This window comes from Panthera pardus, unplaced genomic scaffold (assembly GCF_024362965.1).
Source record: "Panthera pardus isolate Hobbes unplaced genomic scaffold, ASM2436296v1 HiC_scaffold_22, whole genome shotgun sequence".
NCBI lineage: Eukaryota > Metazoa > Chordata > Mammalia > Carnivora > Felidae > Panthera > Panthera pardus.
This window is the reverse complement of record NW_026526788.1, coordinates 74,859,462-74,878,156: the sequence shown is the minus strand read 5'-3', so window position 1 is coordinate 74,878,156 and position 18,695 is coordinate 74,859,462. Positions and strand designations below refer to the sequence as shown.

The following is an 18,695-nucleotide window of genomic DNA, read 5'->3' as shown; positions in this document are numbered from 1 at the left end:
ACTCACCAAAGAGTCAATGAGTGTTAGTTCCATCTTTACGTCAATTAGCAAGGATGTCAGCCTGGAGCTCCTATCTGGAATCACTTTGCTGCACTAATTGGTTCGTATTTGACTCACTGTCCAAATAGTTTGGTTGTAAGTGGGCTCCTTGCTCCCCTCCCAGCCCCTTCCCATGCCCCCTCCAGGCGGGGCAGCTTACCTATGGTCCTTCGGAGGTCTTCACACTGGCTGATGTGAGGAAACTTCAGGATTTCCTTCCACTTCTTGCTTTTCCCCTTGCGCTTTCCTCCACCCCCTGCAGAAATGGGGGGAAAAGATGTCGGGCTCATGTTGGTCTTGTGGAAGGCTCCAGAGCCTGTTTCCCATCCCGGCGAGCCTGTCCACCAGCTCCAGGGGCTGGGAGACAGCCAGGGGGCTCAACGTCAAATCAGTGGCACACCCCAAACCCCCCAGGCACACACACTCCCTCCTGGCCAGCATCAAGCCTGTGTGTTCTCCCCACACAGTTGGGCCGGGCTCCTCAAGCAGCAGGAGCAGACGAGCCCCTCCGGTCATCGGTGCCTGAACCCACACCAGTTGCCCTGTTCTTTCTCCACATCTCCCCCTGCTCTTCAGGCCCCCTGGGTGCCCAGTCTCTGGCGTCAGACTAGACCCCAACCTTCCCACAGCAGGGGCCAGGCCGGCTGGACTTAATATTGCCTTCGGGCTTGGGAAGTCCTTGCGGAATGGATCCACAAGTGAGTGGACTGCAGCCGCCTCACTGCCTCCTTTTGTCCTCTTGTTTCCTGTGGAGAGTCCCATTCCCCAACTGGAGGCCAGATGTTGGGAACAAGGACTTCAATTTCCACTTGTCTTGTGTACCCCCTTCTTCTCCCTCCCCCACAAACCCCAGGGTCTCAGAGGATGTATACTCAAGGCTGGAAGGACTCCTGAAGGGCCCTGTCCTGCCTTGCATCCTCCTCTGCGTGCATGTGCGATGAACACACACATGCTAGGGATACGCACGTGTGATGGATGTGCACGCATGATGAGCACACGTGCAATGAATCTGCACACACAATGAACATGCACACGTAATGAACATGCAATAAACACGTGGAGCTGAGTAAGGTACACACTCAGGGCATTCCCACCAACCACACTAGTCTTATCCAAGGGACAGTGGACAGATGTCCGAACGCTCAGGTGTACAAACAGCAAGGGGAGGCACCAACCCTGGCCTGTGTTCCTGAGCCCACCGGCATTTGAGCCCCAGACCTGGAGGCCCCTCTGTGTCTAGTGGCCAGGACCTTCCAGGGATTGAGATGCCATTACCCACCATCCACCTCCAGAGTGGCCTTAGATACCACATCACTAAAGATCATATAGCTCTTTAGGTCCCTCAGTATTTTAGGATATTGAGGGCCTCTCACCCTCCTCCATGTAGTCAACACCCCAACACCTGTGGACTTTAGAGCCCAGTTAGAGACACAGGATCTGGGGTAGGGCCTCGGCACCCTGGGCCTGCTCCTTGCTCTGGGTTGGGTGTGCAGCACCTCCAGCCTTTAACCCTTCCAGAGCGTACCTGGGCCCCCCTCTCCAACCAGCAAACCAAGGGATACAGGAGGGCTTAGCTTATTCCCACCCAGGCCCAGTGTGTGCCCCAGGGCTGGCAGGGAGCTGGTCTCAAGGAGTGGGGATCCCCAACTGTCAACCCTGCTGCCCTGGAAAGCTAAGGCCGGGTTCCCCATTAGCAAGTGGGTTGGCTTCTGAGGCTGGGACCAGGACCGCCACCCTGGGGGCTGGGAAATAGGAGAGGGAGCTGATGGTGGGGGTGTCCTTTCTCTGCTCTCTGCTTGTCCTGTCTTCTTTTTCTCTCAAGCCTCTGCAGAGGGCAAAGGCCTCATACTCTATAGGACAGAACAAGTGTGCATTGGGCATTTGCTGTGGCCAGGCACCATTTGAACATTATCTTGTGTAATCCTCAGAATGTCTTGTTGAGGAAGAGATCACTGTGAGCCACGTCACAGATGAAGAAACAAATATCCAAGGTTGAGCAACTCACCGGCTGATGACCCATCTGACTCCACACTTGCTCTTTCCTCTAACCAGGGTCAACACACATGTGCGCACACTGCAGAGTCCTTCCCAGGGGCCCTTCCCTGGACTCTCTGCAGTCCTTACTCTAAATCTACAAGGCAGGACTATTACTGTTCCCCCCTGACAAATAAGGAAACTGAGGCATGGGGAAGAAAGAAGCAAGTGGCTTTCTTTACTGGCTTATTAATAGCAGAGCCAAGGCCCCAACTTGAGTAGACTCTGGACCCCAGGCACTCACCCTCACCCTCACCCTTCTGTCTGTAAACCTCCTTTTGGGGTACATTGAAAGCCAGGGAAATTCTCAGGGATAAAAAAAAAAAACCTGCTGGGGTCAGACCACAGAAGTGATGCATCATCGAGTAAGAGGAGCAGGAAAGGGGATCTCTCTAGCTGGGGCCCAAGCTTGCAAGCTCTGAGAAAAGACATCACCCCAGACACCTGCAGACTTGTTCTGCTTGACCCACACGTGGCTTGTTTGTTTGCTGTTCACTGAACCAGTTGTCAAGATTTCAAACCACGAGGAGACTTCACATGCAAATCCAGATTTCAGATTTCTCTCCATAACGAAGCATCCCACATGGCAAGAATGGGTTAGAGCTAGGGAACAGCTGCTCCTGTGGACAGGCCGTGTGGCCTGCTTGGCCTCTGTAGGGATTAAAATGTCCATCCCCTAGAAAAGGGCCGCCCTCTGGAGACATCAGCAAAGTCAGATGCTCCCGTCTCAGCCCCCACCAGGCTGGGAGGTCAAAAGGGGCCATTAGAACAAGAACTAAGTCCTTGTCCTTTCCTATTCCTGCACTATTCGCTCCCAGATCTGGCTGGAAGAAAGCACATTTGTGTGTGTACGATAAAATATACACAACATGAAATGTGCCATCTTACCCATGATTAGGTATATGGTCCAATGACACGGGTACATTCACATTGTTATGCAGCCATCACCACCATCCACCTCCAGAACTCTTTCATCACCCCAGACTGGAACTCGGGACCTATTAAACACTAGCTCCCTCCTCCCCCCAGCCCCTGGCAGACACCATTCTACTTTCTGTCTCTGTGAATTTCACTCCTCCAGTGAAATCACACAGTATGTCCACTTGTGACTGGCTCATTGCACTTAGTGTAACGTACACGAGGTTCGTTCATGTTGCGGCGTGTGTCAGATTTCATTCAGTTTTTAAGACCAAATAACATTCCATTGTGTGTAGGTACCACATTTGGTTTATCCATTCCATCCATTTTTTTAAAAATTTTTTTAACATTCATACATTTTTGAGAGACAGAGAGAGACAGAGCGTGAGTGGGGGAGGAGCAGACAGAGGAGACACGGAATCCGAAGCACACTCCAGGCTCCGAGCTGTCAGCACAGGGCCTGACATGGGGCTCAAACCCACGAACTGTGAGATCACAACCTGAGCTGAAGTCAGACGCTTAACCGACTGAGCCACCCAGGCGCCACCATCCATTCATCTACTGATGGACACTTGGGTTGTTCCCACCACTTGGCTTTTGTGATCGGTGCTGCTATGGATATCTGAGTCCCTGCTTTTAACTCTTTTGGGTATATGTCCAGGAGTGGAATCACTGGGTCATATTGTAGTTCCACTTTTCTGCAGAACTGATGAAGTCTTCTGGACAGTACAGATCACCAGGCTCTACTGCATCAGGCTGTCTCCCAACTCTCTGTGATCAGAACCCAGGGATGTGACTTCTGGAAAGGCCCATCCCCCTACCCCCCGCCAGGTGATTCTCAGGTGGCCAGTGTATGGAAACCAGGAGCCTATTTTGCATGCATATACGTGTGTGTGTGTGTGTGTGTGTGTGTGTGTGTGTGTGTGTGTGTGCATAGTTCTTACAGATTAATTGAACCATTAGGAACATTAACCCACACTCATTCATTCACTCAGCCAATATATGTTGAGCATCTACTAGAAGGAGCTGGGGCAAGAGACACAGGGTGTCACCATCTTGGGGCTTCCAACCTAGCAAGGAAGACAGACATCAAAGGCTTTATTTCAGTGGCTCGACGCAGGGGGACAACTTTGTCCTCTGGGGGACAACCGTCAATGTCTAGAGATATTTTTGGTCGTCACAGCCGGGGCGGGGGTGCTACTGGCATCAGGTAGGCAGAGGCCAAGAACGCGGTTGAGCACTGTACAATGCGTGAGGCAGCCCCCCACAACGGAGCAATCTGCCCCAAAATGTCGACAGTGCTGAGGTGGAGACACATTGCTTTATTTAACAAGCATTTGGACCAGCACTCAGAAGGGCAGGGTTTGGGGGAGACATTAGTAACGGGGCAACATGTCGCTGAAGCTGGAGTTAGGAAGGGAGGGGGGTACCACCCAGGGAGCTGTCCCGGGCCAAGGGGGCAGACTTTCCGGCCCATGTGGGGCTCCTTTCCTCCTAAGGAGTAGGAGCCCCCAGAACAGGGCAGGGACTGTGGTAGGCAGAATAATGCTCCCCAAAGTGTCACCTGAACATGTTAGCCTATATCACAAAGGGGAACGAATATTACAGATGGAATTAAGGATAACAGCGGGAACATTATCTCAGGTGGTCTCGGTGGACCCAGTGTAATGGTTAGAGTCCTTACATGTGGAAGAGCGGGAAGAAGAGTCAGTTTAGAGCCATGCTGTGTGAGGAAGACCAGAAAAGCCACTGCCGGCTTTGAAGACAGAAGGGGCCACGAGAAGGCGGGTGGCCTCTAGAAACCACAAAAGGCAAGAAAACAGATTCTCCCTGGGAGCCTCCAGAAAGAACGGAGCCCTGCCCACACCCTAGTTTTAACCCAGTAAGACCCATGTCAGACTTCTGACCTCCTGAAATGTAACTCATTAATTTGTGTTGTTTTAATCCATTGGGTTTGTGGTATTTGTTACAGCGGTGAAAGGAAACTAATCCAGGGATGCTGTCCACGGGGTGTCCCCCTAAATGGCCACTGGGATCCTGAACTCACCTGGCCTCCAGTTCCTTGGACACAAACCCTGCCCCTCCATAACTCAAAGAGGTCGCCACTTCCAGACAAATAGTTAGCTCTTACGTGTGCTGTTGGGTTATTAGATGACATATTTGATGACTGAAGTGTCAACACTCTATTATTTCAGTCAGACCTGACTGTCTCTCAGGACCCTGAGGTGGTGAGGCCCAACACCCTGCTGCAGAAGTTCCTTGTGTGTCCTGGCCCTGTGACCCCAGCTGCCCCAGGCCCACCTCCCTGCTTGGGAGGATGTCAGGCCTACAGGGAGCTAAGGCCACCATGTCTCCACTACTCAGGGCCCAGCCAGGCCCCAGCAGCTGGGATGGCCAGTTCCCAGGCCTGCCCATCAACCATTGCTCATCCGTTCTCCTTGACCAGTTTCAAAGCCCTTCACCATGTGGTCACAGTCTTTCCAAGCTTTATTTCTTTCCCTGCCATTGCTCTCAGGACCTTTGCACTCACTGTTCCTTCTGGCAGTAACATCTCCTGCCTATCTACTGTGTAAATGACTTTCATCCATGCTTCAAGTCTTAACGCAGGCATTCGGCTTCAAGGCTTCCTGTGCACCGTATAGCCATCCAGGAGGGCCTTCTCTGACCTCAGTAGCTGAAGTGGGGCCCGTTCTCTGCCTTCACCACTGCCATTAAACAGTGTTTGGGAAGCCCTGGTCAGTTGGGCAGCCTGTCTCTCTTGCACACACTCATCAGCTGACAGATTTCACTTATCTGTCCCAACAGATTCACTTGTTCTCCCAACACATTAAGCACATTTTCACTGACGGGTCCAACCTGTATGTGTGAAGTTACTACCAGATTTCCAGGACCAGCCCCCGCTCTTACCAGTACCTGACATCTTCCTATTTAGTGATTTACTTGCCAATCCTTAGTCTCCCTGTTTGAAGGAAGACCATGGTGGCAGAGACCTTGGTTTCTCTGCTCTCCGTTGCTCTCTCCTTGGCCCACTGTGGATGTGCAAACAGTATTTGCCAACCAGATGCAAGTGTTGTCCCTGTGATCTCTGCATGCATCATCCTCTCCCCCATGACCCCACAGGAGAAGTTCCTGACCCCTCCACCTGCTGAAGCCTGCTCTTTCTTCAAGCCCCAGCCAGCTGTCCCTTCCAGGGCTGCCCTTGAGAGGAAGACTCCCCGCCCCCCAACTTGCCAGGCCTACAGCCTACTGCCGGTTCGGCCTAGACCTATTCAGTGTCCCTCCGGGGGGTGGGGCACCTAACACAATGCCTGGTTAATCACAAGCTTTCATTAAGTTAGGACGACTGACTGGGTAAATGAATGTTTGCCGGAATAAATGACAATGTCCACCCCACCCTACCCCCAGCAGTCTGAGGTTAGCACTGAACTGGGTTCTGTATGTTTGGTGTTCATTAAGGTGGCATTAGCCCCATTTCACAGATGAGAAGCCAGAGAGGCTCAGGGAGAGGAATTAATGGGATCAGTGAATGAACTCCCAGCCATTTCCTGTCTTGAGCAGCTTTGGGTTTTATTTGCTTTACCATCTGACCCACTGCTGCTCATAGTTTATCTTTTGTGTGCCGGAAACAATCAGTGAACTGGACACAGTCCCTGCCCTCAGGGACATCCAGTTCATTCCAGGCTTCAAAGAGCAGAGATCATAGGGGTGGCCTGGCAGGCGGGGCGGGGGGGGGGGGGGGGGGGGGGGGTGGTGGGGGGGTGGGGAGCAGCTCCAGCCGGGAAGGGGATGGCAGCAACAGGGACCAGGGGGCCAGACAGGAAGGGGGAAGAGGCCAAGATGCTGGGGGAAATGGGCTGAAGTCTGCCAGCCCACGGTTCTGAGGAAAAGCACCAAAGAATCAGGATGGCAGGTCTTGATCCTGGAACGGGAAAGAGTTTTGCCTTTTCTCAAGGCAAAGCCTGGAGAAAGGTGGGCAATGGGAAGGTGGGAGTCTTCTCTGACTCTGGACCTCACCCCCAACTGTCCCCATAGGAGGGAGGGGGCAGCTTGCAGGAAGGAAATTGCTTAGCAAAGCATTGCTGCTTTCTCTAGTCCCTAGCGTCCCCCTCTATTGCCAGCAATGGCCTCACACAGGTGTACCGGGGGGGGGGGGGGGGGCACGGCTAAGGGAAGTGTGATAAGGGGGTGGCAGGGCAGGAGAGAGGCAGCCAACAGAGAGGGCTGGGGGGCTCCTCTGGCAGGAGGGCAAGTCTTAGCAGGGAGTGGAGTGTGGGACTTGGGGACAAAAGGCAAAGTAATAGTGGCTCCCATGTCTTAAGCATGGGCCACGCACTCATTTCTTGTGCTCCCATGGATACCCCCAGGGAACAATAAAAGGATCACCCCAAATAAACTGCCACAAGAGAGCTGTCACTATGGGGGAAGAAACTGGCTTACTGTTATTCTTGTTGCTTGTACTGTGCCAGAGGGAGGTATTTATTTGTGCAGAGGAGAGGACTGAGAGAAGACAGCACTGAGAACGAGAGGGGGCAGAGCAAGGTGGACCCATGACTACTCCGGGGGGGGGGGGGTGGGGGGGGAGGGTACGGGGGAGGGCTCTGGCTCTGTGGCAGCTGGATCCCAGCGATGACAGCTTCTGAGCAATGAGCAGCCTCCAGGCCTGTGGCCAGACAGGCACAGCCGAGTGGAACTGCCAGCAGAGGCTCCTCCTCCGAAGGACACTGACAAAACCAGCGGCGGCAGTGACCCCGATGGTCTGTGATCTCGTTGGCTGGACTCCTTCGGGCCCTGGAGCATCTCTTCCCATCCTTGGAAGGAAGTGGGACAGACCTCTGCAAAACAACTGGCCCTGGAATTCTCATTAACCTTATGGTATGATATATTTGATCCGGAAAGTGAAGCAACGTGACACTTCTTGTGCTCTTGGGGTCAGGGGACAATCAGCTATGACATCATCACACTTAATTCTCACATCAAGTCCATGAGGCAGGTCCTGCTACGGAACCCCTTTTGCAGGTGAGAAAATAGTCTCAGAGAGGCAAAAACCTTGCCTTAAATCACTCAAGCGGCCGTGTCACAACCTGAGCCAGGAGCCAGGTGCCGGACTCTCAGTCTAAAGTTCTTTCTTCCCTGCTGACCAACGAGCAGTTCATCAGGGGAAGCTTCCATGCATTTGGTGGAAAAACCTTCCTTCATGCCCTTGAATCTGAGGTTGAGTGTGGCTCTTGGACTGGCAGCATCAGCATCACTGGAGAATTTGTTAGAAATGCAGATTCTCGGGCCCCACCCTAGACCTATTGACTCAGAAACTCTGGGAGTGCACCCAGCAGCCTGGGTGTTAATGAGCCCTCCAGGTGATTCTGATGCTCAGTCAAGCTTGAGAATCACTGCCCTAAATTCAGAGAAAGTCCCTGAACATCACATGGGAAATGGGAGATGGAACCACTCTCTCTGGGAATTTCTCTCTCTAAAAAAGGATTTGAAGAGACACAGCAAAGTTGGGACAAACCACCAAAAGTGTTCCTCCCAGCCCCCATATTCAGTGATCCTGGGATCTGCCTGACAAGCACCGAGATCCCTGCAACCTGCCTGACTTGAATCAGCTTAAGCCACTTACCAGGCCACCAGCCAGGGCGAGAGGCAAACTGTACAAGGGCCCTCCTGTTTCCAACATGCTCGGTGCTGGCCCATAAGGGTCCAGGTGGGGGAGCCAGTCTCAGGGAACCCTATTCCATGCCCCCAGGCTCTGGCCTGGCTCCTAACAAGCTGGACAGGACCCCCCACAAACCCCTCCTGTACCAACAGTAAGTACACACTTCCCCTACCACGTGCCTCTACATTCTGACAGCCTCTGTTCCTTGATTGTTCTACGGATCCCAGAGAGGAGTGAACCACCTCTGGAGATGGGCTTGCCGGGTCCACAGAGGACCTGACGTGTTTCGAGGGCTCTGAGGAGGGAGAATATTTTCCCACAGAGTATGTTCCTCTAGGAAAGACTTGTCAACTCAAATCGAAAAACAGTATTGGTGAATACAGTTCCAGCCAAGGTTAGCAGGAAGAGAGACTCATTTGAGTTGACCTGCAAAGGGGATTGTTACCAGGATCATGGGGGCCTCTAAGAATCCTAGGAAAGGCAGCCAAGAGCAGCTGGGTTTTGGGAATAAGAAGGCCATGGAGACATGGAGAAGCTCGGGCTGGGGTGTCTGCCCCTCACTCCACCAGCTGCCCCTCTGCAGACCATACCAGGCTCACTCATCCCCTTGCACAGGCCCAGCTGGCCACTGGTGTACAATGAAGAATTTGGCCTTTGTCTCTGGTTCCTGGATGGTGACCTCTAAGTCCTTGGAATTTTCCAAGTGACAGAATGGCATTTTTATTCATGCGGGGCCCCCAAAACCATACCAGAGTCTATGCTAACAAGATGGCTCAAGGTGGGGCTGACCATGCCAGAATGACCAACCATATGATCGGGTAGGTTCTGAGCCTGGTGATACTATCCAGGGAGAGATGAGCAACTGGAGATTGGGCTCAACCCCATGGCCAACGATTCCATCACTGCCGCCTAAGTAATGAAACCTCTGGTAAAAGCTCTAGGCACCAGGCTCAGGTGAATCTGCCGGCTGCTGCCGGGAAGGTGATGTGTTTCCTGCAGACCTTGCCCTATGCATCTCTCACGTTTGCTGGTTTGGATGTGTCCTTTTGCTCTAACAACATTGTAAGTAAAGTGATCTGAGGTCTGTGAGTCATTCTAGTGAATTATCAGCCTGAGGGGGTGAGAGAATCCCTGAATTTGCAGCCTGCCGGTCAGAAGTGAGTGCAGCCCGGGACCCCCAAACTTGCTGCTGGGGTCTGGAGGGAGGTCAGTCTCTGGGACTGTGCCCTTCATCTGTGAAGTCTGTGCTAAAACTCTGGGGTAGTTAGTATCAGAAATGTATTGTAGCTGTCTGGGAATGCAAGCTGGTGCAGCCACTCTGGAAAACAGCATGGAGGTTCCTCAAAAAACTAAAAATAGAACTACCCTATGACCCAGCAATGGCACTACTAGGCATTTATCCAAGGGATACAGGTGTGCTGTTTCGAAGGGACACATGCACCTCCATGTTTATAGCAGCACTATCGACAATAGCCAAAGTATGTAAAGAGCCCAAATGTCCATCGGTGGATGAATGGATAAAGAAGATGTGGTATATATATACAATGGAGTATTACTCAGCGATCAAAAAGAATGAAATCTTGCCATTTGCAACTACGTGGTTGGAACTGGAGGGTATTCTGCTAAGTGAAATTAGTCAGAGAAAGACAAAATCATATGACTTCACTCATATGAAGACTTTAAAAGACAAAACAGATGAACATAAGGGAAGGGAAACAAAAATAATATAAAAACAGGGAGGGGGACAAAACAGAAGAGACTCATAAATATGGAGAACAAACTGAGGGTTAATGGAGGGGTTGTGGGAGGGGGGATGGGCTAAATGGGGAAGGGGCTTAAGGAATCTACTCCTGAAATCATTGTTGCACTATATGCTAACTAATTTGGATGTAAATTTTAAAAATTCAAATTCAAATTCAAATTCAAATTAAAAAAAAAAAGAAATGTATTGTAGCTGTCAAGGACCCCAAGTCCTTAGGTCCCCCTGGCCTGGCTCACCACCTGCCTCCCAGAACCCTGATTCTTTTAATGTTTATTTATTTTTGAGAGAGAGAGAAACAGAGCATGAGCGGGATAGGGGCAGAGAGAGAGGGAGACGCAGAATCTGAAGCAGGCTCCAGGCTTTGAGCCGTAAGCACAGAGCCTGATGCGGGGCTCGAACTCGCCAGCTGTGAGATCAGGCCATGAGATCGTGACCTGAGCCGAAGTCAGACGCTTAACCGACCGAGCCACTCAGGTGCCCCCAGAACCCTGATTCTAAAGTCCCGGCCACAGGTCATGGGCCAGCCTAGACTCTGCACAATCCAATCAGTTCTGGCCCTTGCGGAAGGGAGGCCCCGGGGCAAGAAGGCAGGCTGGCCAAGCAGCAGGCCTCCCTGGGGCTCGGGCTCGAACGTTCGGAACAGAAGCCCCCACGGCAGCAGTGCCAGACATCACCAAAGGCGGGCTGGGCAAGACCACAGAAGCAACCATCCTCACTTCTAGAACATTTGGGTGCTGCTGGTTGAAGGCACGGGCCGTGGTGGGAAGGGGCGCAGGCTTCAGGAGCCCCCGGATTCCCACTGGGGCCCCTTCTTCCTCCTGCTGCCACAAGGTCTTCCCTCCAGCGGATGGCCTATGGGCTGCTGGGGGCCACAAGGCTCAGAAAAAGTCAGCATTATGGTAACGCAAGGGACTAAACCTGTTAGAAATCCGAATTATGTGGTAAAGCAGGTCTTTACAACACTTAGGGGGTGCGGGGAGCATGAAAAGTGGAGGAGCCTCTCTCGACGCACTTTGATCAAGGTCTGGGAAGTTCTCGAGTATCCTGGTGACTGTACGTGGGAAGGATCTCTCTCTGTGTTCCCAGCACAAGAGGCCGATGACTCACCCACTCTTGGCCAGTCAAGTGGAAGGTAGTGTTACAATTTCGCCTGTGACGTCTGTGGGGCTAAAGAATCTGTTCAAGTCCTTTCTACCCAGGTGAGCTTTCAAGACTCGGTTTCCAAAGCACTGCCAGCAGGACTGGCTTTCCAGAAAATGCCGCCACGGGGAGGCTGGGAGTGTTCTCAGAGGCCACGGGCAAAGCGGAGGAGGCCGGTTTTTCTGATAAGGTAGGTTACTCCTGCGTCTGCTGCCTCCTACCCTTGCCCTCCCAGCACTGATATTTCTGTCCCATCCAGCCGGGCTCGGCCGCCTTTGCCACCACCAGAGCGGCCCCCCGGCTGAAGCTGATGAGGCGGGTGTGCAGCATCTCACTGGTTCAAAGTCTCTTTTCATCCAGCCCCGAACAAGGCAACTTCCAATTATAGGACCCAGCTGGGCCCCGCAGCACTTGCGTGGTCTCTGCCTCAGGGCGCCCTCCTCTGTGAAGTTTCTAGATGCCTCCTGCCCTCAGTTCCTCCACTACCACACTGTCCCAAAGTGCTGGAGCTGGGAGGTCAGGATCTGGTGGTGCCGGGGACAGGGTGGGTGGAGATGCCCCGATAACTACCCGCTGATTGGAATGTTTGGAGGAAAATGTAACCTGGGGCCGCCAAAGGCATCTCTGGCCCAGAATCTCCTGAGATGAGACTGTGCCGTTCATGCTGGACCCAGTCCACGGCCCCTCAGGAAGCATCACGGAGCCTAGGGTCTTCGAGCGTGTTCTGCACCTTCCTAGCTGGCATAGGAACCCCAGGGGTGGGCCAGAGGGGGAAGCAGTGGGGGGGCACTGAGCCTCTCCCCGCCCAAGTCCGCTTGCTTTCCACGGCCCGACACAACCAGCAGCGTCACCTCCCAGCAGACACTGACCCTTCTTATCACTCCAGAGACCTAAGGGATAGGCCCAGAAGGCAGGCTTGAGCCCAGGCTCAATTCAAAAGGTTGCCAGTCTGGTGCAGGTGCAGCCAGCCCAAGGAGCCACCTGCCCAGAGTCAGCGAAGAGAGAAGGCAGAGAGACTGAAGGCCTTTCCAGGCCCCGTTAACCCGCCTGGGAGCTGAGCTCAGCTGCTTAGCTGGGGGCTCCCTTTGTTCAGGGGACTCCCCGCCCCCACCAGGAAGGCGGGCAAAAACCACGGTAGGCAGTCGCACACCCCAGGCCCGGAGGACGTGGGGAGGCAAACACCCACAGTTATCCGACCCCAGAACGTCTCCCCGAGCCGCAGCTGCAGCCGCGAGAACCTGAAACGTCCAGCATGCCCTTGAACGGAAGTGCAGTGTGGAAGTGGCATGAAACACGGAGGGTGGCACAAGCCACGTGGGGCCTGTGGCCTGTGGGCAGGTCCCAGCACCTCCGGGCCCCCCTCACGGCCTCACCACAGTGGGGTTTCCAGAGAAGAAAAACCTCAGCCACCACCAGAAGGATCCCACAACCTCAAATTAGGAAAACCCAAACCAACACCAGGCCTGGTAAACGGTAGCCATGGGGACAGGGAGACATGGCCCCTCTCCAGCACACTGAGCCTGCGAGAAAGGAGGCCGCTGGTGTGGCTTTGGCAGGGCGGGGAGGCAAGGTAGGAAAGCTTGCTGCTGAGGGCGGGGCTGAGACTGGGCCACCTCGACCAAAGGCTGCCGCCCCTGAGTGACAGCTGGGCTGTGGACCAGGGACTCACATGCGCACTGCCTCGAGGCTTCCTCACTGCGATGTGATACGTGGGTACTTCTCTGTCACCTGCACTGTCACCCGAGCCATGCCACACAGCGGCTGCGTGGTCTCGCTAAGTCACTCGGTGTTTTCTCCGGCAGAGGATGAGGCTGCTATGCAACTGTTTGGCTGGGTTAAGAATTAGAGCTAAGTGTGCAAAGTTCTCAGCATACAGTAGGGGCTCACTAAATGCAGCCGTGATCACCACCACCACCGTCGCCACGCCCCCCAGCATCCTCCTCACCACCATCCCCACGACCATCGCCCGCCACCATCCTCACCTCCACCAACATCAACATCACCACCATCCCCACTAAGCCATCGCCACCACCACCATCACTAACAAGAACGCCCTCCTCCCCCCTCACATGGCCGCTGCCACCGCCAGCATCCTCACCACCACCCAGTTGCCCACCACTGCCACCATCAACACGCTAGCCACACGACTTGTGTAGATAAGAGAACTGAGAACACGAAGTTGGCCAGGGACAGACAGCAGGTCTCCAGCCCAGGTCTTTCTTCTGACTCCAAGTGCAGCCATCTGTCCATCCTACCACTCGTCCCCCCAACACACACACACACACACACACACACACACACACACACACACACACACTTCCCCATCAGCAGGATGTCAGCATCTATCCCATGTTTGTCAGAGGGTACCACAGGGAAATCATGCCTCCGTGATATGGACCCATTTCCTCTCTGACCTCACCTGCCCCGACTCCCTCCCTCACACCACACTCTCCTCAAAATCCTCAGATGCCCTAGGTACCTTCCCACCTGAGGACCTCTGCTCTAGCTCAGGAGTCAGCAAACATCTTCTGTAAGGGCCACATGGGTCACAGACAATCTGTAAACAAACGGGCTGTGTTCCAATACAACTTTATTCCAAAAGCAGACAGCGGACTGGATTTGGCCCCAGGGTCTTAGTTTGCCTGAATTTCTCTGTTCTTGCTGTTCCCTTTGCCTGGAACCCTTTTACTTTTTCATTTGTGTTACACGCATAACCTTGTAGCATTCTGTGTGGCTCCTTTATTCTGTCCATTGTTTGTCACCTATCTCTGCCCCTCCTTCCACTGGAATGTAGGCTTCATGAGGGCAGGAATCTTGTTTTATTCCCTGCTATTTCCCAAGCACCCAGAACAGTGCTCGACACATAGTAAAGGCTCAATAAATCATTTATGAGTAAGTAGATGGATAGACAGAGAGGCAGGGCCAGAAGAGAAGAGATGGTTTCCAAATGGACTTCAAAACAAACAAACAAACAAACAAAAAACCATACCACACACCATAGCCTTTTCTGAGCTTGTGTTTTCCTCCCTCAAAATGGGAATCCAGCTGCCTTCCCTGGGAGGGGGCAGGGTGCAGACAGCCTCTCCTGCCCTTCCCCTCAGTTATGCCAGCTCTCCCAACCCTGAACTTAGAGCCCCTTCTCCATGGGCAGCGCAGAAAGGCAGGGTGGGGGCTCTCATCAAATGGGCAGCGTGGGACTTCCGATGCCTCTGTCTGTGGCCTGAGTGGCCCCAGGCCACCTTGCCAACCTCTCTGGGCCAGTTTTCTGATTTGGAAAACATCCAGAAGCCCTTTGTAAGGTCAGACAGAACACCTGCTTAAAACCCTAGCGCCGCACCAGGTACCAGGTAGGCACTAACATGATTTAAACCCCGCCGCTCCCCCTCCTGGCCCCCCCAGACCTCCCCTCCCCTCCCTGGGGCTTTCCACTGTTTGCTCCATTCCTCTGTGTCTCTTCAGGGCTTGAGAGAAATTTCCTTCAAGCGAAAGCAGACACCTCATCCTCTTGCAAACACTGATGACCTTCTTAAAAATGTCCTTTCCAAGGAAAACCATATTTCAAATGTATTTTGGGGCTTACTACACTTTGTCCACACCGGTTTTCACAGTTGAGAAAGTTTGGCCACAAAAACTAACTTTTCACTGCAAAAGTAATCCTCTTCTCTCAGCAAAGCCCAAATTTGGTTACTTTTGTCTTCGCTATGTTTTCTTTCGGTTAAGGAAGAGAAAGGCTGGGTGGGGGGGACAGGGGGGTGTGAGCTGACCCCGGAGAAAAGCCACTGGCAGCTGTAAGTTGGCTCCAGCGGCCCAGCTGTGGCTATTTTGTTGGAGAAATAAACAGGACTATTTGCTCATGAAAAAAATGCCCCAGTTTTTCATACGATATTCATAAAAATATTTGCATTTCCCTGTGAGTAATAATTACTTCTGCTGCCCCCAGAATTTTTGCATCACCTACCTAAAAGAAGCTGAACAGATTCTTTAGAAAGCCCTCCCAATCATTATCCATCCAGCGACCTGGGTATGCTGTGGTGTAGATACAACTGCCCATATAGGGCTGGGAGGTCTGAGGTACAAAGAGGAAAGGGAGGGCCAGGCCCTGGTCTGAGTGCTCCATTTTCCCTGAGCCTCAGGACACCACAGCAAAGTTGATTTACTGTGCATATGAGGAAACAAGCCCAGAGAAGCCAAGTATCTGGCCCAGGTTCACACAGCCGCTAAGTGGCTAAGCTGGGATTTGAACCCGAGAACGCCTGGTTCTTAACTCCCAGCCCACGAGGCTGATGTGGAGTTATCTCAAGAGACACATGAGAACTGACCCCTCAGAACGTTCCCCCAAAGCCTGAGGCCACAGAAGCCCAAAATTGGCACAGCACAGAGACAGCTACAGAGAAAAGAGTTTCCAATGCAGAGATGAAGCCTCCCAAACTGGGGTCCAGGAGAGAGTTCTTGATTCCCATCTACCTTCATCCGTGCTTCCTCCCCCAGCTTCTCCCTCTTGGCAGATGGCACCACCATTCATACAGGCACTGAGGCCAAAAACCTATGTGTCATTCCTCATTCCATCCTCCTCCTGGCCTCTATGGTAAGCAGCCTCCAAGATGGCCCAGTGATTCTTGCCTCCTGGTATTCATAGCCTGCATGGTCCCCTCCCATACTGAACCTGTGTAATCAACAGGATGTGGCAGAAGTGATGGAGTATGACTCCGAGGCTAGGTCATGAGAGTCAGTGTGCCTTCCTCCCTGCTCTCTTGGATCACTCTCGTGAAGGGCACTTGTGCAGACCTATGAAGAGGCTCCTGTGGGGAGGAGCTGAGACCTCCTGCAGACAGCCAGCATTAATTTGCCAACCATGTGAACGAGCCCCCTTGGAAGTGGAGCCTCCAGCCCCATTCAAGCCTTCGGATGATGGCAGCCCCAGCCGACATCTTGTCTGCAATCTCATAAAAGACCCTGAGTGAGAACCACCCAGCTAAGTCGCTCCCAAATTTCTGACCCACAAAAACCACGAGACAACAAATGTTTGTTGTTCTAAACTGCTAAGTTTAGAGCAATTTGTTACACAAGTACAGTTAACTAACACTGCCTTCTGCCTGCAACCATCCATCAAGTCCTATGGATTCTACTTCTAAATGACGTATTGACTCTGCCATCTCCCTACTCCTCCACGGCCACTGCCACGGGCCAAGCCACCATCACATCTCATAGGATGACTGCAGACTGGCCTCTCTGCCTCCATCTGGTTTCTGCCTGACCCATTGCAGCCTGTAGCATTCTACAAATGCAAACTACTTCCAGTCCCTCCAGTGGCTCCCCATGGCCCACGGGATGAAACCTGAACTCTTTGCCACGAGCCATAAGGCCCTTCAGGCCAAAGCCCACCTGCCTCCCTTCCCTGGCCTCATCTCCTGGTCCACTCAGCTCCAGCTGCACTGGGCTGTCTTTTGTTTCTCATATACATCAGCTCTCCCCACTCGGAGCCTCTGTCCTGGCTGTTTATTCCGCCTGAAACACTCTTCCCATGGCCCTACCTTCACTTTCCAGCTGAGAAATCACCTCCTCAGAGGGGTCTTCACTGATCACCCTGTCTACTGAGCATGATTCCCCATCAGTACTCCCCATCGCTACGTCTTGTGGATTCCCTTTACAAACTATAATGACCTGAAATTAGTTTATTCATTTATCTATTAATCCTGCTTATTACCATCCACTCCTCTCTATCCCTTAGGCTATTTTTTTGGAAGCTGGCACCATGAATGTACCCAGTGCCTGGCACCAAGCAAGTATCCAATAAAATGTTGTTAAATGAATGAATAAATGCATTTCCTGTCTTAATGTGATCCCAGAAAAATCCCCTGTCGTTTGAGACCTTGGAATCTCCATCAAGGAAACAATTAACTAACTAGCCATGAGAGCCTAGGTGTGCCTTCCCCTCTCTGGGCCTCAGTTTCTCCAGACAAGGAGCTGGGTGGAGGAGTTCTCAGGTCCTATGGTCCTTGTGATGGATCTGAAAGCAGTAAAGCCACATTCTGGGGATGTCTGTGTGCTCCCGGAAGCAACCAGAGGGCCTCACCTTGGGGTCTACAGAGCCGGCACTTTGTCCTTAAAGATCAGCTCAAGGCAGCATCTCTGTGGAAAGAACTGTTTCCTTTAGAGGATATGTAAATTCTTGACCCAGTAAAGTTCATGGGCTACTTCCACCAGGAGCACACTGTACCTGAGAATGAACCATGAGCCTGAACCATGAGCCCAGGAACCACTTGTGTTCCCTGCAAGGACCTGAGGACTAGCCCACCACCTACTGCTGTCATAGACTTTCGCCCTGGCTCTGCTTGCTTGGCCCACAAAGATGTGGCAGGCATACAGTGTTCGGGAACGCTCAGAGGAGACTAAAGACAGTGGTTGGGGAAGTGGAGCGTCTACCTGGGGACTTGCAGAGGCAGGCTCTATACTGGGGTCCCAGGCCCCCATGACCATGTTCCCTCTGTACCTTCTCCTCCTAATTCCATTACACAGCAGAGTAAACAGGGACAAGGCAGTTGGCCTTACAAAGTCTTCCTCTAAAATATGCTTCCTTCACTGTAAAATGGCCAAGGAGAGCTCTATTTGGCAGATGAGATTTCTACCCTTAGAAATTCAGAATCAAATCCAAATACAAAAAGCAGAGATTGCCACAGGGCGACAGCAAGTGGAACGTGGGTGACTTAGCTTCCTATCGATGCCGTAACAAATCACTGCAAACTCAGTGGCTTAAAATAACATGAATTTATTACGCTAAAGTTTTGGAAGTCAAACTGGGCTAAGATCAAGGTGCAAGTAGGGCCGGTTCCTTCTGGAGGCTTTGGAGGAGACTCTGTGCTCTCACCTTTTCCACCTTCTAGAGGCCATCCATCCTGCGTTACGTGGCTCATGGTCCTTTCCTTCATCTTCAAAACCAGCAGTCACCTGCAAGCATCACCACTCTGGCCTCTTGCCCTGTAGTCCAATCTTCCTCAGTCTCTCTATTGTAAGGACCCTTGTGATTACATTGGGCCCACCTGGATAATCAGGATGACCTCCCATCTCAAGATCCTTCACTTTATCACATCTGAAAAGTCCCTTTCACCATGTCAGTAACACACTCAGGTTGCATGTGGATGTCGACATCTT

The 18,695-nt window shown here is 52.5% G+C and overlaps 1 protein-coding gene and 1 long non-coding RNA gene across 3 annotated transcripts in view; one reads left to right on the top strand and one right to left on the bottom strand.

Moving 5' to 3' along the window:
* GRK5 (G protein-coupled receptor kinase 5) overlaps positions 1–18,695 on the bottom strand; it is a 213,831-nt gene that overhangs the window by 116,990 nt on the left and 78,146 nt on the right. For both annotated transcript variants that reach the window (XM_019459594.2, XM_019459596.2), the window contains exon 2: positions 200–295. In XM_019459594.2, coding sequence (XP_019315139.1) covers positions 200–295 — 96 coding nt within the window. The remainder of the gene's footprint in view (positions 1–199; positions 296–18,695) is intronic.
* On the top strand, positions 11,614–17,364 carry LOC109272978 (uncharacterized). The gene is made up of 2 exons (XR_002082687.2): positions 11,614–11,736; positions 16,035–17,364. It is a non-coding gene; the product is annotated as an uncharacterized LOC109272978 (long non-coding RNA).